General features: G+C 30.1%; 3 protein-coding genes across 7 annotated transcripts in view; 2 read left to right on the forward strand and 1 right to left on the reverse strand.

The window, feature by feature from the left end:
• The first annotated feature begins 195 nt into the window (after positions 1–195).
• Positions 196–2,914, forward strand: LOC122711245 (cytochrome c1, heme protein, mitochondrial). Of its 2 annotated transcripts, XM_043929820.1 has the most exons (9): positions 196–211; positions 347–464; positions 1,031–1,081; positions 1,317–1,465; positions 1,537–1,669; positions 1,834–1,998; positions 2,163–2,276; positions 2,350–2,484; positions 2,574–2,914. In XM_043929820.1, the coding sequence occupies exons 2-9, from the start codon at positions 393–395 to the stop codon at positions 2,691–2,693; spliced, it is 939 nt and encodes a 312-aa protein (XP_043785755.1). In that variant the 5' UTR covers positions 196–211; positions 347–392; the 3' UTR covers positions 2,694–2,914. The 2 variants fall into 2 exon arrangements, with proteins under 2 accessions (XP_043785755.1, XP_043785763.1); XM_043929828.1 differs by lacking the exon at positions 196–211 and having other exon boundaries at positions 362–464; positions 1,034–1,081.
• A 360-nt stretch (positions 2,915–3,274) lies between these two features.
• LOC122711261 (ubiquitin-conjugating enzyme E2 variant 2) lies at positions 3,275–6,068 on the reverse strand. Its single transcript, XM_043929840.1, has 5 exons — positions 5,995–6,068; positions 5,845–5,903; positions 5,280–5,422; positions 4,790–4,915; positions 3,275–4,718 (listed from the first exon to the last, which is right to left on the reverse strand). Exons 2-5 carry the CDS (start codon positions 5,867–5,869, stop codon positions 4,578–4,580), a joined length of 435 nt encoding a protein of 144 aa, XP_043785775.1. The 5' UTR covers positions 5,870–5,903; positions 5,995–6,068; the 3' UTR covers positions 3,275–4,577.
• Positions 6,069–6,713: 645 nt separating this feature from the next.
• LOC122711070 (tyrosine-protein kinase Src64B) overlaps positions 6,714–27,090 on the forward strand; it is a 71,271-nt gene continuing 50,894 nt past the window's right edge. For 2 of the 4 annotated variants that reach the window (XM_043929481.1, XM_043929507.1), the window contains exons 1-3: positions 6,714–6,882; positions 9,238–9,401; positions 9,818–9,934. The gene's annotated coding sequence lies outside the window, so the exon portion shown is untranslated. Of the gene's footprint in view, positions 6,883–7,862; positions 7,911–9,237; positions 9,402–9,817; positions 9,935–27,090 lie in introns of those variants that run through there. The other 2 variants (XM_043929490.1, XM_043929499.1) reach the window with 2 other exon arrangements.

The raw sequence follows: 27,090 nt of genomic DNA on the forward strand, positions 1-27,090 counted from the left end.
TTAAATTGAAATACGTTTTAAATATTGTACTATAAATTGTGAATAATGCAATCTTTAAATTTAAAAAAATACACTATGTTTATTAATATTTACATGAATAAAAATGTTGCATGTAATCAAAATAAACATTTATTAATAATTTTATCATTTAAATGTTGACCTTATGATATTGGTATGCTTGATTATAGTCGTCTTACATACCAAAAGTTGTGTAAGTACCTTTTGCTTTTTGTCTACTTTGTAAAAGGTTTGTGATTGCATATAAAAATATGCATATATTGATAACAAAATTTTATGAAACATACATAATTACTATTTTACCACTATATGTATGTTTATTTTATAGATATTTAATTGACTAAGAATCTTTATACATTGTACCTTTGGCCAACATGGCGGCTTCATTAGGACGAGTTTATAAAATCGGTCTTTTGAAATCAAATTATGGAACATTATTCAATCAGGTATGTAATTTAAATATAACTTGCTTTTAGATGTATTAACTTATTTACTTTAAAAATATCATTTATTATTTAAATGTTATCTTATAAAATTAATGTATCGAACTTAATGTAGATCTTTTGATGAACTATACAAGTTGTCGGCTGCTATGACATTTTTCTTGAAAAATATATTAATTTTGTACTTAATGTCACTTTATCAATTCTAATGAAACATATTTTATAACAGGATAATAATTTCAACAGGATTTTGAAGACATTTTATTTGATGTTATGTAATAGTTATCAGCATACAAAATTATGATGTTGCCATAGCCAAACAAATCTGATTTATATGGATAGTTTAAAAATCAAATTTATAACTGAAAATATTTATAACTTTGGATTATTTTAATAATTATACAACTTGCATAATGGATTAAAAAAGATAACATTAAAATTCATGTAAATATTTAGAATTTTAAAATGTAATGTTATAAATTTTATTGAATAAGATTATTGAATAAAATTAAAATAAAAAAATTATATTATAAATTAAAAGTTTATCTAATATTTAAATTTTAATTTAGCAGGTACATAATTTTTCTACTGCCAAGCAATGGTCTAGAGGCAGAAAAGTGGTATGTGTATTTCTGTAATGAATTGAAGATGCCTTCCTTATTCCCACATTCCTAATGTACAACCAATAACATTTAAACTCATTAAATACATGAATATATATGTGTTATATATGTATGTTCTTATATATTGAACATATATTTATAGTAAGTTTCAGTTATGTCATAATGAATATATATATATATATTTATATACAAAGAGACTTTTAATATATTTATATAATAAAAATAATTACAGCTCTTAGCATGTTTAGGAGTAACAGCTGGAGGTATCAGCGCATTAATTTATGCTTTGGATCAATCTGTAAAAGCTTTTGATATGGTAGCACATCCACCAACCTATAAATGGGGTTTTTATGGAATGTTTAGTGCACTTGATCATAAAAGGTAATAAAAGCATTATGAGAAGTAAGGAACATAATTTTAATAATAAAATACATATTTTTTATATTATTTAGTCTTCGACGTGGTTGGGAAGTATATAAAAATGTGTGTTCAGCTTGTCATAGTTTACAATATATGGCTTATCGTCATCTTGTGGGTGTTACACATACTGAAGAAGAAGTGAAAGCTATTGCAGCAGAAGTTCAGGTAAATATTTTTAAAGTAGAATTGAATGATATAATGAAAGTATAATAATAATAAATATATAATTGTGTAACTAAAAGTTAAAACAATTTTATTTAAAAAAATAGTGATATTAGTATACTATTTTAAAAATATAACTTATTTCATTAAAAAAAAAAATAATGTAGGTTCAAGATGGTCCTGATGACCAAGGAAATTACTTTATGCGTCCTGGTAAATTATCTGATTATATACCACCTCCATATCCAAATGAAGAAGCAGCTAGAGCAGCAAATAATGGTGCTTATCCGCCAGATTTAACATTTATTATTAATGCAACTGAGCATGGAGAGGTAAAATAATTAATAAATTTGGTTTATTTATTTTTTTATATATTGAACTTTATATATTATTTATTAATTTTATTTAGAACAAATTATTCTCAAATTATTCAAAAATTTTTTTCTATAAAAATATTCTTAAATTCAATATATTATTCATATATTTTACATTTTAGAACTATGTATTTTCATTATTAACTGGGTACTGTGATCCACCAGCTGGTATTCCAATAAGAGAGGGTCAATATTTCAATCCTTACTTTGTTGGTGGAGCTGTTGGTATGCCACAAGTAAGTTTATGTAATTATTTGAGATATATATGAAATTGATTTCTAAATTAATTTTTTTTCTATCATATTTCAGATTCTTTATGATGAAGTAATAGAGTATGAAGATGGCACTCCTGCATCAGCTTCTCAATTAGCAAAAGATATTGTAGAATTTCTTATGTGGACATCAAATTCAGAACATGATGAAAGAAAGAGACTTACTATTAAGGTAATATTTGATATTAATATATTCTTACTTATACTTCAAGAAATATATGTAATTATTATTATTTTAAAAATTATATAATTATTTTGCAGCTTTTGGGTATTAGTTCAATAGTAGTACCATTATTAGTATATTGGAAGAGACATAAGTGGACAACTGTGAAAAATACTAAAATACTTTTCACTCCAAGACATAAACCTCCACAACAGTAATATAACTACAGTAATAAAGCTATATTAGCTCAAGGAAAATGATCCGACGATGTTAGGTTCCCATATTGGAATGTAGTTTTTTACTTTGTTTGAATGTTGCGATATTTACAACAACATAATTGCACTCAAATGATAGACGTTTATTTAACGCGTCAATCGCCTTGTACATATAACTACAATTAATAATATCATCGTCAGATTTAAATAAACTGTAAAACTTATTTAATCATATATTTATTGCCTAAACAAAAATTCCCTGAATGTAAGGAATAAAAAAATTGATTTTAAATAATTTCTAAAGAAATTTGTTTATTCTTAAGCATGATTTCATCAACATGAAGTGATATTACTTAATATTTTCATTAATATGAATTAGATTACACTATTACATCATTTATAGTGTAATATTAAAATGCAAAGCTGATGAAAAGGTATGTATAATGTTTCAGGTAATTGAAAATTTTATAATATTATTCAATAAATGTGAACTTGTATTAAAAATCTGGTACTTTGGTTTGGATTTATTTTAATTAAGGATAGATATTACTATAATTTGGATAATAAAATTTCAAAAAATTATATTATGTTTGAAATAATTTATGATTATATTTCTTTTTCTAAAATGTAACATAATTATGGAAAACTTTTTTTCCGCTCTGTATACAACTTCATGGGAACGGTATAGTTTGTAGCAATTTATAATAGAACTGCACTAGCATTCAAACCTGATTCTCTAATGATTAGAAATTTATTTATGATACTTTGGATTTTTATTAAAAATTAAGTATGATTTTATAAATACATCAATTATGAAGCTTTGATCAAAGACTAAATAATACATATGTATTATATATCTGCATTATAATGACCAAAAAAACTTAAAATATATTTCTAATATATAAATAATGGAATGGAAGAGAAAAATTATATATTTTTAATCTAATGCTTCATACATTGATGTAAATGTTTTCATACACTGATGCAAAATACTATACCATTATCCACATATTATTATATCAAATAATCAAATTATTTTATATGTTTTAATTATAACATAAATTGTTTATTAGTTAAGAAACACTTTTCTCTATATAGAATAAGAGGCCGTTCTTGGATGATGTCTCAACCAAATATGTTCAATATATGCTCATTTTTATGCTACTTGCACAAAAAGGCACATTATTATATCAAATATTGATCTTAACAACCTGCTATTTGCTAATATTTGAATAACAATTAACAGAGAAAAAGTAAAATAAAACTTGATAAAAATGAGCACACAAAAATATAAATTATTAAAATTTAGAATTGTCTACAATAATAATTACTGAGACACCTCCACAAATTATGAAATGGCACTTATGCTCAAACTGAAATGTTATTCAGGCTATTTTGTTTTACTTAAAAAACTTTGAAGGCATAAGTTATTCTTATTGATTATTACTTTTATTACACAGTCTGTGTTTCCAGTTTTAAGAATCAAAATATTTTATTTTAGATCGTATTAACTTAAAAAGCTGAAACAGCATTTTCTTAAATTAAATACGTGTGCATGTTTTTAAAATAAAATATTAAAAATAAAATAGTTTTATATATATATATATGTGTATATATATATATATATATATATATGAAATATGCTATAAGTTTAAGAAATAGTAAGTAATAATAAATGATTTATGAATTTTGTAAGTAAATATCTTAGTAAATTGAAAACACTGAATCAACTTTTATAGTCATCATTTCCTTTCTTTTTTCTTTTTTTATACAGATGTTATTTCTTAGTAGTATGTCTTTACTTGGTACCGATTTAATATTTGGTACCTTCATTGAATCTCACCCCATGCTACTGCAGAAAGGAAGAGATGTTTATATGTGGTTAGGCTAAAAAGTGCTACCCTCTGGAGGCTGAGATAATTTCATATTTTCCTTCAATGTCATTAAACGACGAAGTTCTTGAAGAACTGTCTTAATTGTGTATTCTCGTTGCCATTTTGCAAGCACTGGTACACTGCGGTTATCAACCTATGAAATTTAATACATTAAATATTTACTTTTATTTATATTACTTATTGAAATTAAAAAAAAATACTTACTGCACCAGTAGTACTGTTAATACAATTCATGTTGATCCTGCTTAAAAATCTTACATTGGGTGCATCATCTGGATATCTTTGACCACAATCAATTTTCAAACTATACATTCTATTTTCGTATGGTGTCTAAAAAATATTATATAATATGTAGTTATAATATATTTAATCGATATATTTGTAATATATTTATAAATTTAATTTATATTATAAAATTTTTAATTTATATTATATAATTATAATATATTTAATCAATAATATTTATATACATTTAATATTATTTTTCTTATTAATAATGGTAAACTCATTTCCTTTTTTAATACAATTAATTTTAATTTGCTATTATTATTATAATTTTTAAGCAATACAAATTTATATTTAACATAATATTATAAGCAAATATTTATATATAATATATTTATACAATACATAGGAATTTAAATTTTAAATTAATATATCAAATAGAATTTTATAAAAATTTAGAAAAAATTACTCTAGGTGGTCCAATTATCATTCCAGTCCAATGTGTGAGAGTCATATCATCATCGTTTTCTAAGCCCCAACTGATTGTACCATCACCTACACCTTTTTGACCTTGTTCTAATTCCTCTAATAAACGAAAGTTTCGAGGCACAACTAAAAACATAAAATTTAAATTATTTTTTAAAGGTATCAATAAAATATTATTAATTAAAACCATTAAAACATAAGTATAGGTTATGAGTCTGTAATTTTGCACGATGTAATCTTCTCGTTAATATTTTCAAATATTTTTTATAATATATATAATTTTATTTATATAAAAAAAATAAAATAATAATGATATTTTCAAAACTCCGATATACTATTAATTAGTTTTATATATACATTTACTGTGCGTGATATCTTTCTATATTATATGTCTACTTTTCTATTTTATCAAGATTTTAGAAGTATAATTTTCATAATGATATTTTATATATGATTCTTTAATTTGAACTCTTTAATTTTCAAATGATATGAAACCTGTTTGTTGTTTGCATTTTTTAGCCTGTAAAAAACAGATATAAGATACTTACCTACACCGGTAGTGGGTACCGCCATGATATCTTATTTTTGTGAAACGCTGTATATTTTTCTAAAGAATACGAAATTAACACCCAATAATATGCTCCAAACCAAATCACTTTAGAATATGCGTTTTAATTATAGTATAAATCTTTCATTACCCGAAGCTAAGATGAAGAAAATAATATCTTATAATCAAGTGAAATTCACTTTGCGAAAATTCAGCCAACCTCCGTGAGGTTGTCTGTTTCCACAGACTATTCACTTTCTAGATGGAATTACTATATTATAGATTTCAGACCTTTAATTATCCCAGCATTTTTATAAATTTTATGCTTATAAATTTATTATTTCTTTAAAAATATTTATACTTTTATATTTATAATGGCAAATATTATTGAAAAAATTTAATATTTTAATATTTTTATAAATGAATATTTTTTTCTTAATAAATATAAATTATTTTATATAATAAATATAAAAGACAACATATATATGTATATATATATACATATACATATATATACATATATATACATATATATAATCAAAAAAATAATAATGATTAAAACACAAAATATTAACAATAATGATTTTTATAGAAAAGTTATATACAATTTGTTTAATAAAAGTTTATTATCAAATTTCATAAATATTAATCAAAATATAAATTAAGAGATAAACGTAAGTTTTAATTTAAATTCAATTTTGCATATTGTTAATAAATATCGAATTTAATATATACAAAGTCAGGGTTCCATTTTTTTTCGATACGGTTATGAAAAGGAAAGAAGGTTGGTACAAATGGCGTCGACTTGTAGAGGGGAGGAAGTCAGTAGTATCGCGCCGGCTGCGCAAGAGCAGCCTGCAAGACAGATTTTCCAATAATGAACAACCCGTGGTAACTGTCAGTCTGCTCGTGGTGCATTCGTTGACTCTTTCTGTGCATAGTGCGTCCCGGCGTGTGTTAAAATGTGCTATATGATTAATTGAATATTCCATTGAACGCGGATTACTCGAAGAACGCCGAAAATCCTGCCATAAGACAGGTATGTAGAAGAAAATAATTTGAATTTTTTGCGTTAAGAGTTTATTCTAATATCAGTGTGTGCTGTTTGACATACCTATAGATATATCTATTGAAGTGCTCACCATAATAAACAAACGAACGCCATTGACCTTTGGCACATTGTTGCTAATTTCTAAATATTTAAAAGAATTATTATTTTTAATAAATTAATAATAGTTTCTTAAGTTCTTACATTGTTACATTACGTTATTTAAATTATTTTTTAATCTAAATAATATTTGTTTCATAATTAAAAGAATTCTTTTAAAAACAGTAAATAGTAGATATCAAAAATACTTACAAAGTGGCTTTCACGATGATACATAATATAACGAATAATTTTAAATTTTATAATAATTTTTAGTTTCAATATTTCAATCTCGTTAATTTTTGTAATAAAAAAATTATAATAAAAATTGATTTTATGATTGACTGCAATTCAATTTTTGATATTACATGACTGTGTATTCTAAAATATAGTATATAGTATAAAATATATATAATTTTTTTTTTATTCTATTTTAACATTCTTTTATAATTACTTTTTTTAACCATAAATATATAAATACAAGGTTTATTATTTGACTTATATATATTATTAATATGTATAAAATAGTATACTTGCTTGATTTTTATTGTATATGTAAACAGCACATAATGTAAGTATTTAAATGTGTTTATTCTATCTCAATGGATTTATATATAATATTTTAAACGGGAATTACTGTAATCGTGTTTAATTATTTTAAAATGGTAAATATTCACAGGAATCGAATAAAATGATAATCATCATCATAGCTACAGTCAAGTTTCAATAGTTTTACATTATCTATTAATATGATTATTTTTCTTCTATCAAATCTAGTCTATTTTCCATTCACGATCATTGAGCATTATTGTCATTGAGTGATCTCGCAGTGAACCGTGAAAATGGGAACAAGTAATGACAAGAATGAAAGTAAGACAGTTAATAAATGTATCCTTTTCGATTTGTTGTTCATTCGTTAGGTATGTACCGTTATAAATGCGATTAATTTCGACAATATTCTGTTAAATCTATTTCTCGACGCATAGAAATGATACAGATAGAAATCATATCAACCATATGATATATGCTGTCACCATGAATTTTCTTTAATTGTAAATCTATCGTTACATGGCGTCACCGGCATGCACATACAGCAATGCGAGCTTTCACCGCACGCGCCCACTTTGCAATGTGGATTGACCGTTATCGTTCACTCGATAACATTGTTACTAAATGCTAATGTTACAAATTTCTGATCATACGAAATATCACAGAATACAATTTATAAATTTTTATTAATATTTAACTTTTTTATTTTTTTACTATTTTTATGAATTAAAATCGTTTCAATTATATTATATTGATTAGTCATATGATGAAATAAGGTTATATATTTTTAAAATTTTGTATTTAGTTATATTTCAATTAATTATTGAAATATATAAATATATTTCAATAATATATATAAATACTTTTGCATGTTTATAAATTTATTAATTTATTAATTTAATAATTCAATAATTTATTAGTAATTTATAGCTAGTAACTTATAAAATTTCACCAAAATTAATTTAATTGTGTAATAGAATTTTGTTTTTATTTATATGTTTTTTTATTCATAAAGAATAACATTATTGAATAGAATTTAATTCTTTATATTTAAAAAAAGATAAAAATGTTTTAAATAAGGTTTTATTTTCGAAAAAATCAATTTTTAAAGTTCTTTATTATATTTTTAAGTTCTATGAAGTAAACTTTATAACTCTATAATTTATTATTATTCTATTATAATTGAAACGATATGAAAACATCATGGTTAATAAAAATATAGGAGAGCGAGTATGAGGATACAAGCAGCATTTTTCATCTCAGAATAATCATTGTTTTGCCATTGTTTGCGATTAAAGTCATCGGAGCTACATATAGTATATTTCTGACAATAGAGAATTTTATGTTAGTTTTTTATTACTAGAAATTACGGATTTTTTACTTTTTTTTATGGAATAAAAATGGAATAAAGAAACAAATACATGTTGTTATTCTAGTTTTTAATAGTTTTAACTTATTTTTTATTTTGTAAAAAAATTTAATGAATTAACATTCTCCATGTAATAATAGAAATTCAATTTAGAAAACAAGAAATATTCAGTTTTTTTGAATTTCAAAATTTCACCAATCATATTGTTTTATAAAGTCACGTGATTGTGTAAAGAAACATGGATGCCATAGAGAGCAATTATAATTATTTTATAATTTTCCAATAATTAAAATAACATCATACATTTCAAATTCTTTCTTTTTTTTTAGTTTTTAAAATTGGTGTTGAAACTGTTAAGTTAAAAATTAAGATGACGTCACTTATAACCACGTGTGTTAAAATATCTTTGGATGATAGAATAGAATGTTCATTCAAGAGGCTTTATCTTTTCCGGATATATTGAACAGTTCGTGTATTACATCGTAAGAAACAGGTAATAATATATTTTTGAAGATTTTAAGAAATTTTAATGTATATATATATGAATTTAAGTGAATATGAATTGAAATGAAAAAAACAAAAAAGAAAAAAATGTTAATGTACTAAATGTAGATATATTCAAAATCATCTTGGTCTTGCGAACATTTAGCATTCTACGCCCACCAACGACATTTAAAAGATACGAAACTATGTGCGTCAATGTATCTTTAAATACGACAAGACGAATCTATGTCGATGTTCTCAATAATCTTATGTCGAAAACAGCATTAAACTTTTAGAAACTAAAATAAATTATAATATCATACAATATTACATACATAGTTACATAGTTAACTTTGAAACTTTTAAACTTAAAATTGTATATTTAATAATTTTATTATTAAAAGTTGAATAATTCTCTTTTTTTAGATTTGGATTAGACAACTTACATGACATGGATCAAATATTAGACAAACTTTTTTTCTTTCAAGTTTTGTCTCTTTATTAATTGTAGAAATCAAAATATAATTATTAATTACATTACAGGTAACTCTTGTTTATTATATTGTTTTATTATATTAATATTATTAAGATAGAATATTATATATATAGAATATTACATTTTCAAATTATATATTTGTACAATGCGCATAAATCGTACATGATTTCCATAGAAATTTTAATAATTTTTTTTTTTTTTTTTTTTATATATATATAATTTGTATATCTTTATTTTAATGAATTATCTAAATGAAATTCTATTTTTAAATTTTAAATTTTTAAATATTTATTTTTTAGTTGTTATAGTTTCTTTAAATAATTTTAAATAATTTTTACAGATTTTTGCTGCGTCTGGGATAATTATCTTGCATAAATAAAAATCGTTATCCTGCATAAAAAAGAATTGATAAATAATTTTTTCGATAATTTCGAATCGATTAATACTTTAATATTTATGATCGTAGATCTATACTCGTTTTCACAAGCAATTTTCTAATTTCATTTTATCTCAAATCTACAATCAAAAGATATAACTTCAAGTTTTATTTACTTTTTATATAATCAGGGCACAAGTGATTTTCTCCAAGGAATTAAGTCATGATAATTTGAAAAATTATATTTGATATATTCTCTTATACAGTTTACGAAAAAAAAAGAAAGAAAGAAAGAAAGAGAAAGGAAAAAGGCATTGTATTAATGTGACGATATATTTCGAGACCGCTACATGCGAATTTGTAGGTAGGTTCTTTGAGATTATCTCGAGCCACTTAAAAAGTCTTCCTGTTCTCCGGTGTCTACGTTCCCCAAGTCGTAAGACGACGGGGGTAGTGGAAGTTCTCAGATAAAAAGAAGAGTCGTGGAATAGTCCGGGAAGAATTTCTTTATTACGATTTCTCGAAATACTACCCTCTTCACGTCTCGTCCCATTCGGGCGTGTTTTAAATGCAAAACATCGCTTTTCACGAGCAACGCCATTTAGCGTTGAAACACGCTCATTAAAGGGGGGAGATCTTTTTCTGTCTTTCATTGTCGTGAACCAGTGATTACACTAACTTTTGGAAATCAAGGAAGCATTTACTTTATTCTTCCTTTTGAATACCAAGGAATCAGTTTCATTTTAGGAGACATTGTAGGTGTCGTTACTTATTAATTTATTCGTTAATAAAGTCATTATTTTTCCCTTAAAGATAATCTGTTAAAAACAAGTACTTTTTTTACAAGTTTCTATTATGAGGAAAATATAAAAAAGAAAATTTAATAAAATTAAAGAAAAAAAAGAAGGAAAATTATAAGTTTTTCAATTTCAATAAAATGAAGAATTATATGATATTTTAATTAGATATTTCAAAAGGAATGATTAATGAAATAATAATTGTTTTAAAATAATTGCAATTTTGCAAAGAGGAAAATCACAAAAATTCTTCATTTTTTCCTTTTATCTTTCAAATTTTCTTGTAATAAATGATATTTCATTCCAAATTTCTTTAACGAACTTCATTAAGTGAGGTAATTGTTTTCATAAATAATCTTTACAAATCTTTTCCATGTTAAAGATTGTTATTTTGCATAATATAATATAAAAATTCGATGGATTATCATATTTTGCACGAGATCCAACATTTATTAAAGCAGATGTATAAATAATAACATAAGAAATAAATAATAAAAGCTCGTTTCATAAATTTCGAAGATAACAAAATTACTCACGCTCCAAAACTTTTGGAGCTTAAGCATCGTATATCATCGTTCCTCGTTATAAATACAATTTTTGTTGCTCGGTGGCTTATTTATGGCCAGTTGCATCGCTAGACGGAACTGCGTGTAAATCTAAGCCACGTAGCACCTCCGGTTGCGCGAATCGAGCAAACGCTTCCGTTGGATTCATGCCAGTTATCCGTCGAAAGTCGCGATTTAGAGGGCGGGGACATGGCCTCGAGTTTTCCTTTCTGCGAACAGTCCTTTGTGCCCTTGGGGACCTCATCGACTCGGTTACAGCGGCATTCGTGTCCCGGAAGTAGGCAATTCGACATGTTTGCCTTGTTGAGCATCCTATAGTCACATTCTCAAATAATAACACTGAGTTTTGGTTTAAAATTTCTTTATTTCTTTCTTTTTTATTCTTCACTCCATTTGTTAATCTTGATATCAATCTAAAACGATTTAAGGAAAAGAAGAGTTTTAGAATTTATTTTTATTTTATTTTTTTATGGATATATATTAGATTGTTGCTAGATCTTCTTTCAAGAATCTTAAAATTGTCGATAAGGAGAAAAATTCTCGATTAATTTCGTCTTTATATCATTTTTTTTAGAATATTTCTTCATTTTTATCTTATAATTGCTATTTGTTCGTTTTGCGTATTAGTTTCATATAGGGTCACATAGAATAATTATATGGTAGTAAATATTTTTATAAAAATACATATCACTTTGATATTCTAAAATCTACTTTCCACATATTAACAGATATTAGTATGGCACATCATCGCCGATCTAATCTGATTATACTATTTTACTATAAAAAGAAATAAAACAAGTTCAAATGGTTTTATACTTTTAGCTGATGGTACGTAGCTTCCTTTCATTTGTGAAATGAAAATTTAATTTCCATTCCTTGGATAAAATATATAAGGGAGTGGCAAGAAAAATGAAGATTAGTCATGAAAGAATATCATAATGTATGCCCATTAATATTTTTAAGAAAATAATTTTAAATTTGAATATATTATAAATTAAATATTAAAATAATTTTATATTAAAATATAATATATATAATAAATATATAATAAATTTATATTAAATTTTATATTAAAAAATTTATATTATATATAAAAATTTTATTATTATTATTATTATTATTATTATTATTTGATAAAATATATTAAAGATTACTTTCTTAAATAGTTAAAATGATAAATGGATGGTTGAAATTTATTTATGGTCAAAAAATAATGTAAAAATATTATAAATCAAAGTTATATCGTTTCTAGTCTTTATAAAAAATTAATTTTTTAAAAAAATAAATCTCCATTCGATTTTTTTTGGAAATATTTTTCTTTTATAGATTTCTAAAAACGATATAACCATAACATAAATAGAAAATATGATAAATTCCTTAAATAAAGGAAGCAAAAATACCACAGCATAAATAAATTGTAACAAAATTTTTAGATTAGTTCAATTGGATAATTGTATAAATTTTCATCGTCTATCGATCCCTAATATTTCCATATAACATATACAAAAAGTTTTTCAATTTATGAAAACAAACGCAATTCCCATAGCAAACGCTACCATGAATAATAAAAGGACGAATAAAGAGACAGTGTAAAAATAATACTACGTAGACGTACCATCTACACGTGTCTCACCCATAATTTTTATTTTCCTCTCGTCCTGTTCTCTCGTTTGCACCCTCCCATATTTGCCCCGTTCCGTGTGCTCGTTGTGTTTGTCGAACGCAACACCGACCGTGTACAAAAGCCTCGTGCAGCAATCACAAGACAAAACATCGTTTCTTCTCTCCACCAATATTCTATCTTCGAACAATTTTCGTAGATAGACGGATGTTCTCTATGAACCGCGAATATCATTCCTCGCGTTATTGACGCGACAGAATCCGTCCAGCTTTTCAATTATTCTCTCGTCCAATGGAGACACCGAAACGTTGAGAATCGATTTATCGAGCTTTGAATCGAAATAGTTCCACGTAAAATAATATCCCACACCGTTGATAATTTTCCCCCTCGTTGGGCTATCTCGATGAATTTCTAGATTCATATTAATATGTGTAAGCAGTATAGGGTGTTAAATTTTATGAGACACACCATTGAAGGATTCTAGACGTTCAAAATAATAAAATAAAAATAATAAATAGATTCTAGACGTCAAAATAAATATGAAAATTGATGTACAAAAATATTGGTTAAGCCTTATTTATTAAGTTAGAAACAATTTAAGTTGAGAAAAAAGTAGAGTGACACGTGATGTGATAAAGATGGAACTGTTCTTATTCTATGTAAGTCTCGTTTTATCTAATTTAAATTGTTCATAACTTTATAAATAAGTCTTAATTGACGTTTTTACCAAATTTTATGTTTGTTTGTAGATTCTATGCCATGAATATATTAACACACTGTATACATTACGTGTATGTTAATAATATAGAATTCATGGAGATAATTCAATGGGGGGAGAATTATCAATGTATACGTGTTTAGCAACACGACAGATGTACTTTGTTCCAAGATTAAATCGTTTTCTGGATACAACATGAAATGGAGGGAAAGAGAACAATATCTAAGACAGTGTTTCCCAATCTTTTTTCGAGATACGACCCCTTTTATAATAAACGAATATTCTTTTCCTTTTAATGTATTTCTTTAAAAATTTAAATATTAATAATTTAAAAATTATCATTGCTAATTTATTTCTATTTATTTTTTCCATGTAATTATATCAAAGTATAAAATAAGTAAAGTAAATAAGTATTAAAAATTTTTATTACTACATTTTCTATATAAATGAATTCCAAGTAAAAATAACTATTGCAACCCCTTTGTGGGTCGCGACCCAGAGGTTGGGAATCCATGGTCTAGGTCCTAGACTTTAGGACGATCACCGATGAAAAACCTTCAGAAAAATCGATCGTCGTCCCATGTTCTCTCCCTAACTCCTGTCTCCAGGGGTTGATTCAGAGAACCCTCTGAAGCGTCCTTCGAGACCATCCTTATTTTAGTCCCGTTCACCCTCGAAATAGTTAACGAGATTCATCGTGACGAACCAACCAGTGGTTTTTTGTAACAATATAAGAAAAAAAAAAAAAAAAGAAAAAATACATTTTCTAAACTCACAGCATAGAATTAGAATGCGAATCCATATTTGATCAAATCTATTGGACAATCACTTTCAACATAGTGTTGCAAGAAACACTCTCAAAAATAATTCTCGAGAATTTATTCTCGATTTCTCGCTAGTGAATCTTGTGTTAAAAATAATTCTCGAGATTAAATCTCGTAAATTTTACTCTCAAGTATTACTCTCGCTTTCACAAATCGATACGCACTTTTACACGCGCGTCACGCGTAGAAAATGCTTCCGTTCCGTTTCGTCTCATTCCATATCGTTGCTAATCTCTGAATTTCCCCCTCCCCCCCTCTCTCTCTTCTCTCTTCTCTCTTCTCTCTTCTCTCTTCTCTCTTCTCTCTTCTCTCTTCTCTCGTCTCTCGTCTCTTCTCGTCTCTCGTGTGTTAAGCTGGCACAAAAAGCGTCGAGGCCTCTTATCGCATTTTCTTCTTTTTCTCCTCCCCCCTTCTCTCTCTCTCTCTCTCTCTCTCTCTCTCTTTTCTACACGACGGGAAATAATGTTCTTTGACGCGAATCTCGCGAGTTCCGCTTTTCCTAGCGAGAAACAAGGTGCACCGAGGGGAATTCCTTTGAGCGTTTTATCGAAAGAGAAGGTACGACAGGGCTGCTCACTCGTCTTTCTCTCGGTCGGCCTCTCGTTCGGTCGATCTCGTTGCTTGATATTCGTTTTCCGTGTTCCAACGTTAAGAATCCCGCTTGATTTTACGGGTTCGGTGTTTATCTCGGGGAAAATTCGATGAAAAGCCCTTTGACGAGAGGCGGCGGTCGATGTTTCCGCGCCGTTTTTCCAAAACTTTTCCAAGCGAACATTATTGTTTTCTTTGTTCCGGTGCGATGGTTCGCGTCGACACCGATGGTGCTTGAAAGTTTCGCGAATCTGGGACAATACGTTTACGTCACGTCGGTTTAGATGATTGATATTAGGTATGAGATTTTACGAGCGAGATATTGGATAATTAAGGAGATAAGATTTGTGATGAGAATTAAAGTAATCGCGTAATTAGAGAGCTAAGATTGCTGATAATTACGAGTTTGTGAAAGAAAAGAATTATTATTATCATTTCATCTGAGATTAAAAATAATAGTTTAACATAGTTTTCCTCTTTGTTATTTCTTCTTTCATCTATTATATTTTTGAAATTTGAAATTAAATATATTTAACAAAAGGATTTATCATATAAATCTTTCAATTTCTTTCCAATCTTTATAAAATTATAGAATCTAGTTACAGCAGTAAATTAAAATAATCCTTCAAATTTCACAATTATGTAGTAAGAAAAAAAAAAAAATAGAATTTAACGACACGAGTATAAATCGAAGAATAAAACAACGTACAACCCCAACATTTGTCTTCGACGCATTGATCCCACATTACTTTTCAAAATTTATTTATATCCGCAAAAAAAAAAAATACCAGCAACGAGTAAAAAACAAATCAAAAAAAAAAAAAAAAAAGGAGAAAAAAACGCAAGATCGCTTGACCTACGGCTCCTTGTATAGTCGAGTGTTAAACCGTGCGCGTTGCGCAAATAGGTTGCCGTGCTCATTAAGTGTACGAGGTAGAAAAACCGTTCGTGGCCTTCCATATATGCACGTTAGAGTTAGGGGACCCCCTATCGGGGTGGTTGTACTATTGATTTTTTTCGCCCTGTCCCTGTAGAATTATCGAGAGTCCTCCTCTCGTGCGGGCGATCCTGCTGGCACATTGTGCCGTCCTAGCGCAACACAACCAAGCTGGAATCATGCGTGTTAAGGAGGGGCCCCGATAAAGGACCCCGTGATCCGCGATAACATCCCTCGCACGATTTTACCTTTACCTCGCACAACTTTGAAACCCCCCCCCCCCCTCTTCCCCTTTGCACGCGTATCTCTCGATTCGAAAGAAAGAACGCGGTGTGTCGCGCTTTTAGAATTTTATAAAATATAAAAAAATCCCCCCACCCCTCCCGTATTCGGAGGGAGGGGGGAAGGACCCCGAGCTTTCATTTACACTCGATCCGTTTCATAATAGTTCCGACGCGATACTTCCAATTAGACTGTCGACTCGATCGAGTGGCGCGAGCTTACGCGGAAAATTAACGAATATTCACCGGCATTTTCCACCGTCGACGACGGTACCAATTACGATTATTGATTGAGAGCTGTCGCGGCACTCTCTGTGAAATCGTCGACGCGAGAGAGCCGAGTCGCCGAAGGGGGGGGGTCTCTGTATCGGAAACGCGAGAAATAATAATTCGACCGAGATATTAGGTGTAATTGTTGCTTCGTGAATGAGAGAAAGAGAGAGAGAGAGAGAGAGAGCGGGGAGGATGTGTCTTGTCAAGTGTAACGAGGAGGAACGTCGTGCTCTTTGGTTCTCGTATCTGTCGAGACGAGGACGCACCGTACCTCTTGTCCTCATTGCTTCACAGCCACTGTTGTTGCGTGTATGGTATTACATCGAGCCCAGGATGCAGTTTAATCGTAATAACAGGCGGAGGTGTAGCGCTGCGTTAGATTAATCGAGCGAGTCGGCCACGTATAGCGTATGGCATTTCTCACCTGCCCTTTTTTTTTTTTCACTCCCGTTCTCTGCGTTCTCTTTTCTCTTCTGCGGCGTTGTCTGTCGAGTGTTATGCGGCTTTTGAGCCACGAAGAATCGTAGGTAGTCGTGGCACGGCAAGAAGGGAATTGTACTCGTTTCTTGTGCTGAACGACTAGTTTTGTGATTGTTTTTTTCTTTCTTTTATTAAAGTAAAAAGATAAATTGGATATTATACGCTTCTAGTAATAATTTTAATCTTGTCATTTCTCTCTTCGTATTGGTATTATTTTGAATAAAATTCTTCTGGATCTTAAAATTCTTAGAGATTCGTCATCATTTTTATTTGAAATAATTTAATACAATTTCAAATAATTGAATTTAACATCGAAGCTCGATTTGTCGATTGTTGCGACTGTTAGATTTCTGGGTATTGCTAATGTCGAATGAAATTTGTATATGCGAGAAGGGTATTCGCTTGATCGGGTTGGGGAACACGTTGGTTTCTTTGTGGACTGGTATGTGGTTAGATAGAGGAGCATTGAAACTATATTCAATGCAAATTGTATTGTGCTCGGCTAACTGTGCGTCGAATGTAATGGAAGGTTTTTTTAGTAATTGAAATGTAGATATTGAGACGGTATATTATGTATATACGTTTCTCATGTATAATTCAAATTTAGATTAGAGAAATCGATCGATCGAACGATCAATTTTGAATAGAGTTTATTTCCTTTCTCTTCTCTCGTTTAATTTATATATTACAAAAATTATTAAATCTTAAATCACTTAAGAAAAATTGTTGTAGTTATATTGTTTCTAACTATCTTTTCATTTTCTTTATATTTGTATATATTTAAACAAAAAACGTATCTATATTATAGAAAAGGTTTCACTTAAGATGACCTTCGTATCTCGATAACAAAAAAAACTAATTATCATATGATACGCCCCCTTAATGCCACCTATATATCTTCGATACATTTTTCATGTATCAAACATGTTTACAATTTACAATTTAAGACGTCAGAATTAAATACTTCATTTTCTTTCAACAACTACGATATTATAAAAAAAGATTTAGACTTCAAAAATCATAAATTAATCGAGGGAAAAGGAAAAATTAATTAAATACATAATATATATAATTTAATTATATCATAACCTTCCATCATCGAACACTTCAAATTAATAATAATAATCATCATTGAGTTTCTCGTTCGAATTTTTCCCGACATCCCTCTCATCGCATATCCAATCCCCGTCCGAGTTTTTAATGAAACCCCCCCTCCCCCCGTTTCGTGTTTACATTAAGCGCCTCTCCTTTATTATTCGTCTGTCTGAAGGATTCGTGGTCGATATTCTAAATGCATTTTTCCAAGAGCACGTCGGCGATCACCGTCACAACAACTTGGAAATCTCGGAAAGGGGTGGTGAGCTCGGAGGGGGGCTAGGGTCGAGCCGCGATCCCGCGCTCGACGAGTGGGTGCTCGACAGGGTGGAGTGAACGGTACAATTTCATCGACGTCTCGGGCAATAATCTCGCCGACAATGCGGCCGCACCGTAGTCAGGAACGAGTCAGCTGGCATCTTCGATCCGTCCTCGACTCGGCTACGACAGACCCGGTGCCGGCTCGATGTGTGCTTTCAAACCGTTTCCAAACGATCCTTCTCGAGCACAATTGACCGTGGCTAGAAAGATTTCGATAATACACGTCGCTTACACGATAACGATTTCTTCTCTTTCTCTGTCTCTCCCTTTTCCTCTCCCTCTTTCTCTCTTTCTCTTCTCTTCGATCGGGCGTTTTATTCGATTAGCAAGAAATGGAAAAGGTTGCGTCGAGTTGCGAATGGAGTTATTATCCCTGATTGATTTCATTATCGTGATATTTTCGATGGAATTAATCGAATTATTATTATTATTTTTTTTTTAAGTATATCGATTGCGTGAAAAAAAGAAAATACTCGAAATTTAATGCTTTTCAATTCTTTGGATTTGAAGTCGAGATAAAATAATTTTTTCTCAGCTAGATTTTTGCATGAACAATATTGTATCGGGGGGATATGTTGGTGGATGGGAAAGGACTTAAACGAGGCATGATTAAACTAAAATACGGCGGGGACGACGATTAATTATAATTTTAAAACCATCGACCGTCGTCCAGCTTCCATTAAGATTATAAAGGAAAACGGTAGCTTGTTTCGTACATCTGCGGGTTGGTCCCTCGAAACTTTGCAAGGTGTGGAGATTTTATCGGGTTGTTACATTTTGGTTTAATGTTGGCTTAATGAGTCGAGCGTTCGTAATTAATTAATACAGGCTGGGTCATCTGATATTATCATCCTAATTTACGTTAATGTTATTACTAATGGAGAAATTAAATTAAATTGTACGAGTTTACGGGTAATCTAGAATAGATTAGATGAAATTTTTCTATTATACCTGGGAAAACTTTTAAGATTTTGCCTCTAAAATCAGTGTTTAAATCTTTCACTCAATCAAATGATTGATCTCGATCGAATTCATCATTTTCAAACAAAGATACATTATATCTCTAATAACACGATAACACAAATATATCCTCCTCTAAAAATCCTCAAGAACCGAAGAATTTTGGAAAAAAATTAAAAATAGGACACGTATCTAAGAAGAAAAGAAAGAAGGAAAAAAAAAAAAGGAAATTGTACGTTCCTCGACGCTCTCCTCGTCCATATCACAAAAATTTGCCCGTCTACTCGAACGTAAATGCCCGCCACTCCAAATTTCCTCGTTCCACGATTCATTCCTCCGGCACCCATTCATATTTCCCCCCCTCTCCCATTTTCAAAGCTCCGTTTTTCCCGTTGAAAGCGTCACCGGCACCGGGGCGCGTTAAATACCATAGAGGACGAGCCGACGATGAAACCCACGATGGCGATGAAGGCACACACCAGGCATTAGCCGGCGAGCATCGCCAAGCTGATGACACCTCATCACGCGATCCGTTCTCTTTCACCCGTTCACGCACGTGCCTCGATTCTGTCGGCGTTCCCTGGCTATCAATCTTCGCGCTAAACATATGCTCGAAATCATACGCGTTCCTTAACCCTTTGCTGGATGCACGATCGTGTTGCCGTCCGATTTCTGGCATTCTAGAACCGCATGTCTGATCGTTCGAACACGCGGAATGTTTCGATACTTGCATACCATCGGCTCGCACGCTCAATTTTAAATGATCGATTTGAATCTTGTAGCGGAAATTTGTCTCGAAAGTTCTTATTTTCGTTATTTTTTTTTTTTTTTTTTGTTAGGAAATAATCTTCGTGAAGGGAATTGTCGAACGTAACTTCTAAATTAGATTTATTTTTCTGTCATCAATTTTGTTTCTGTACAAAAGAGATCTTTCAAAGATGTGTGCATGAATGTATCTTGTATATAAAATAGGACACGTATCTAAGAGGAATGGTTAATTGGAATTTTATCGAGCTTTAAAGTAGATGCGTCCATATCAGGTTTAAAATATCATGAGTGAAGAAAAAAATATAATAACCTTGTAAAATACCATAACCTTATTGTTGCAGGAAAATAAAATAACCTTCTTGTAAAATATCATAACCTTGTTATTTAAAAAAACAGGTTGTATATTCTTTGATATTTAAAGAAAAAATTTAGTCATATTGATTTAACTGATGAATAACTTCAAACGAGATTTATATAGTCCGTGTTCTTTAAGCGTAGTCAATTATTACTCATTTAGAAATAATTTATTTATTACTCGTGTAGAATTACTTTCATTTTTTTTTTTATATATATTACACCATAAATAATTATATTAAATATAGATATTTATTTTTTGTATCGATAAAAATTCCTTCTACGTATATGAAAATCTTCCGAAGTTTTGTGAAAAGATGATCGTTTTCTTGAACGATCAGATTTTTTTATCTCTACAATGGGATTCATTTTATCCATCAAAAACTCACTTTTAAGATTAGATATCTAAAAAATGATATTTTGCTGATGATATTCGTATCCTTTAATCTCTTCTTAACTCTTCTATCAAAGAAAACTATATCTAACTATTATTCGATTCAATCTAAAAATATCAATTATTGAAAATAGTGAAATTTCATGATCGAAGGAAAATACTATCCAGAATTAACCATATATTATTTCTCAACCACCAAACAATTCAATTTATAAAGGGTTTGTGTTCTGACCAAACCAATCGTATTCGTCGGCCATTACGTCTCCTCTGTGCAAGCTGTATCGAGAGGATAGGGCATATAACAGCAATTTCACCATTGTAATAAACGCGTTGACAATGGGCCTGCTCGGTGTACAGAGGCCCAGCTGGCCCCCCTCCGATTTTTACCGCTTGTTTGCCACCTTCCAGCATACCCGGTCCATATTACAGGCTACAGGGATATAGAGACACGAAGAATGCTATACCATGTCCCTCTCCCTCTCTTTATACACGACTGGTAACACATGTTGCATGGAGTGTGTCCCATTGTCTCGTGTCGTGGCTGTTCTCGTGCCGCACACCGGGTGACGGACGAGCAAACGAAGGACTTTTTGATCGTATGTCCGTCTGGACACGAGAGATTTTTTCGATGGATCGGCACGTTCCATTCTTCGCTTCGTTCTTGGTATCCATTACGCGGAAATTATTCCCAGTCCAACTCTTTGGAGCCGCTTTTTCGATATTTCGTATATCGTTGATACTACTTAGATCATTATGAGAAAAATTTTCTGCAATGATGTTGAACGTTTCTTCTTATTTTTCTATTTTTCGTAAAATAAACGATCGTCGAAAATTTTCAATGTGATTTACTTGTTCGAAAAGAATACAAGATTGTTCAGTGATTGTTGGATGTTGTTTGTCGTTTTTTAAAGATTGGCTTCATTTCTTTATGAAATTTTTTTTTTATTCATTTAAGGATTCTTTTATACACTGTTAATATTTCGGAGCCCAAAATCACTGAACAATTTAAAAGGGCACATTATGTCATATAGAAATCCCCAACAGGCCGTTAATTCAAGCTTAAAATCGGCAACGAGCGTTATAACCGCATAAAATATAATCCGCGCACAACCCGAATACCATATTTTATCTCAAAGTAACGAAGTAATGAATTAATCGTTGGTTAATCGTTTCATAGGCGCAGTGACGCGCTCATTATCCAATACAAACGAACGAATGAATCACGTCAAAGTGATTTCCCTGTCTGACGTCACGGTGAACGGATGGAAAGGTTCGAGTTAAAAACGGTCGAGATAAGCCCGATGAAAAATCACGATCGTTACGAGGTCGCGTATCGGCATACGAATTTGCATATTTTTCCATGAAACGCGATAATTATCTCTCTCTCTCTCTCTCTCTCTCTCTCTCTCTCTCTCTCTCTCTCTCTCTCTCTCTGGGCGCAAGATCCGCGACCCAGTTCCGCGATTCGAACGAGGAAACCGAATACGTTGGGGGTATCTATTCGCGTGGTTGACGAGGAGACAGGAAGGAAGGGTTGAAAGAAACAGGGTCGAAAGGAGAGAGAGAAAAAAAAAGGGTGTAGCACGTGGTATTTGCAGACTGCAATATCGCGTAATGGAATCGATGTTGCGAACAAATTGCGAAATGGGTGGACAAAGGGTGAAGGAAATAGCTTGCGAAATGCATGCGAGTTAATTAACCTCTTTGCCCTAATTACCTCCTCCTTCTCCTCTTCCTCCTCTTCCTCGGTAGGTGGGAACGTGGCCATTGGTTGGGGGCCATTCCACGATGTTATACGATGATCGTGGTTTTCCTGGCAACGCGCGGTTGACATTCACGACGATGTGACGACAATCTAAAGTGACCGGAATAGACGAAGAGGGAGAGGGAGAAAGGTAAAGCGTCACCGGAAGAACGAGGGAAATAAATAAAACATGAAGTATTTTCGAAGGGACAGGCGTTAAAGGTTACCACCTCCTCCTTCTATTGAGAGGATGAGAAGTGTAAAATGATATTGCCACTTTTGTATTCTTTGCTGGCTCACGTTGGAAGTTTATTAATGGTATTGTATGCGGGATGATAAAGGAAAAGGGGGGAACTACTCGACAAATATGAGGGAGAGAAATCTTAAGGAATTGATATTTTCAATACTGTAAGTGATTTTTCGATGAGAGAAATGGGAAAATATTACTACGTACAGGTGCTTTTCTGTTATTTGCTTGGCTTCGTGTTGGAATTGATGGTATTATATGTATATATATATAGTGATGAAGAAGAATAGGAATTTTAAAGAATTAATATTTTTTGAGAAATATAGAATGTTTGATGCTATTGCTATTTTTGTTGAAACTTTTTTGATATTGCTATATTGGAATTTGAAAAGAGCAGATAGTATTGTATAGAAATAAATTTTTATTTTTACTGTTAGTTGTTAGAAAGAAATATATTTTTTCTTAAAAGGATCGTACAATAAAGGATAAATAATAGAAAAAAATATATTAGATAGGATTTTCATATGAATAAGGAATTGTGCATATGATGGATACTTGAATTGGAAAAATCCATATTGCAAAATTTAATGCATAAAGTTAGGAATCGTTGAATTTCTTGTAACATCTTTTATTTCGAGGCGCAAAGATTTCTGCTCTCATTTTTTTAATCAATTTTTTTTCTCTCTTTTACGTCGTCGCACCGTTAAATAGGACTATTAAAAGTTTTAAACTGTTCGCGCTTTAAAGTGCAAAACTATGAAACTTCTTGTTAAGTAGTATATTTAAGACAGAAAAAGAAACGAAGAGAACTAGTTTCATCGTTCCTTTTATGCATGGAAAGCGGAAATAGACCTTTGTGGCGAACATTCAGATTATGGTACCCATAAGATTGAATAATATCTCTCCTTTACGAGAAAGAAAGTATAATAATTTCCTTCTTTGATATTATTATCAAATAAAACTAATGAACTGCGTATAAAATGTTTTTTGAAATCAATATTCGATGGGATATTAATTTTTTTTTTATTTTATTTTGAAACATATCAATAAAATCTCGTAGGATATCTATTTTTTATTTTTTTTCTTTAAAGTTTGTATGTATTTTATTTTTCTTCGGGTTTGCATAAAAGTTCCACAAAATTAATAAAAAATTGCCGAAAAATAAAGTATTGTTATAAAATCCTTGAATTTCGTATTGAATTTTTTACGAATTTATGCAGGAAATCATATAATCGTTTCTTATCACATAGTTATGCTATTAATATTTAATATGTAATTAATATCGAGTTAAACGTTTCGTGGTTTCAATCTGCCTTTAAAGATCGATCGTTCGCGAAAAGGATCATTTTCATGAATTTCCACAGGGATGCTACTTGATTTTACGAGGAGCCGTGCAACACGTGTCGATGACACGATTTCAATTTGCATTTATCTTCGCCGTGGATTATTTCTGATTTATACGAGTTCAATTTATGGAAAAATTTATGGAAAAGAATCCTTTTTATCATATTTTTCATTATGAAAGATCCGTTTTATTTTGATAATTCGATTTCTATTTAATTTCAACTTATAAACAAATTCAATTGGGTTCGTACAAATTTTTGCGAATTTAATCTTGAATTGTTATAGTGAATATAATAATTCAATAAATTTTATCCGATTAATATAATATAAATAATATAAATGTCTGCTTTGTGTAAAATTTTTGTTTTTATTTATTTATTTCAACTTGTTTTCTGAAAAAAGAAAACAGCAAAAAAGAATTTGAGTTTGCATGATAATTTTTCGATAAAAAAAATATAATATTTCAATGTAATAATAGTATATAAAGATCGGATAAAAATTGTAGATCATTATATTTTTACGAGATCGTTAATTTTATTCAACATCAATAAAACGTCCTTTAATCCCATTTAACGATTTAGCTTGCCAATATTCCTTCCACGATTGCTAGTCAAGGATACCGCAATTATTACCTCATCGATAAATCCCTTTAATTCATTCACCACACGAAACAATAAATCCTCGAGGGCACGGTTAGGGTCCTGGACACACTATGCCAGCTATGAATCCGACTCAACAAATCAATTCTATTATCAGGCAAACGAGCCACAATGACAAACCCTTCGCACCATTGTCAATTTCACCAGTAATCGACAAAGTGCCTCTCAATTCCACCAATCAGTTCAACCACCCTACTCATCTCTAAACTCGACCAGTACTTTCTCAACTTTTATGAAGATGTCTATCATTCAATACCTCAATTTCTACGTCGACTTTACGTATCTAATGGACCGACGGATCTTGCAATAGAGATTCATTATTGAATCTAGGGATATTAATTAATTTGACAATTTTTCAAAGAAATTTTTGAAATTTTATCTCAATAAAAATTAAAACGATAAAAAGATATTGTGATTATAGTCGCATCTCGGTGTGAGATTCTTGTCAAAGATTCTTTGATAAGAGATTTGAATAATGTTGTGTACAGTTTTGAGAATCAAGATCTTTCGGATGTGAGTCACGTTTTTGAGGAAAATTTCGTTTCGATATTGCGTCAATATTGCAAGTAACTGCATCAGCGTTCAAGTGACATACTGATATCGGTGCATGTTTGATAACGTGTTATTTATATAGAGATAATTTACAAGTGCTCGTGTTCCACATTATTGTTGATATATCAGGTGGAATTTAATTGAACGATTAAAAAATATTACATCATTATTTTTCGATACGAACAAAATGAATGAAATAGAAACGGAAATCTTAATTTGAAAATGTAAAAGAAAAAATAGAAGTAAGAAATGATTAAATTTTAACTCGAAGGTGTCATGCTGGAATTCTACGGTGATTCTTTATCACAAATATTTTTAATAATAAATAGAGTATCTTAAAACATGATATTTTAATAAATAAAATATTGAAAATATCAAAGTTGTTCAAAGTTTTAAGCTTAAAAAAGAGATTATTAATAACACGTAATAATGAATTTAAAATTTAAATTAAATTACAATCTGTCCACATCAAATCAAAACTATAATCCATACCAGAACAATGACTAATAAGATAGATTTACAATCAAGGATTGAGATCATTAATGCACCATCGATCCTCAATTTTAATTCTTATATTAATAACTATCCTTTCGTTTAATATAAAACTTAAAATTTATCATCATTCAACAGAGAAATGACTACTCAATATATAACAATATCACAATAATATATCCAATAATATATCTAATATTTTTCAATAGATATTGATTTATCAAACTTAGAATTTCACCGTGAATTCAATGAGAAATTCAACAATATCAAAAACATTAAATATTCGATGTAAATATCAAGAAAGAAAAATTAAATTTACCAGATCGGATCAGAAAGTATGCGTCTAATGAGGCAAGGATTAATTTACGACATCCATTTCTCGTCACAGCAATGAATCACCATCCACTTTTACCCGAAAAACATCCTCGTTAGCGTGGACAAATCCCCCTAATGAATTCCACGCGCGAAACCACATGTCCACCAAAGCTCGGGCTCCCAGAAACCCAGCTACGATCCTGATCGAGAGTCGATTCTATTGTAAGGTGAGGAGGCCAACGGCGTACATACACCGGGTGGCCCGATGGATTATTCATGCGAACGGTAAACAGCACACACGCACACGTTGAGGGGAACAAGGAATGTAGCTACTAATAGGAAGATACGGGGCCTAATATTAATTTCTGGGACCAACGGGATCGCATCTGGCCACCACGTGCTCCGCCAACTTCACCCTTGTCCGAATAGCGAATTCTTTCGGGTAGGATAGGGGCCGTTTCGTTAATGGGCGGTCGTATATCCGTGTCCAGAAC

The sequence above is a fragment of the Apis laboriosa genome, unplaced genomic scaffold (genome assembly GCF_014066325.1).
Source record: "Apis laboriosa isolate Shangri-la unplaced genomic scaffold, ASM1406632v1 scaffold111_cov153, whole genome shotgun sequence".
NCBI lineage: Eukaryota > Metazoa > Arthropoda > Insecta > Hymenoptera > Apidae > Apis > Apis laboriosa.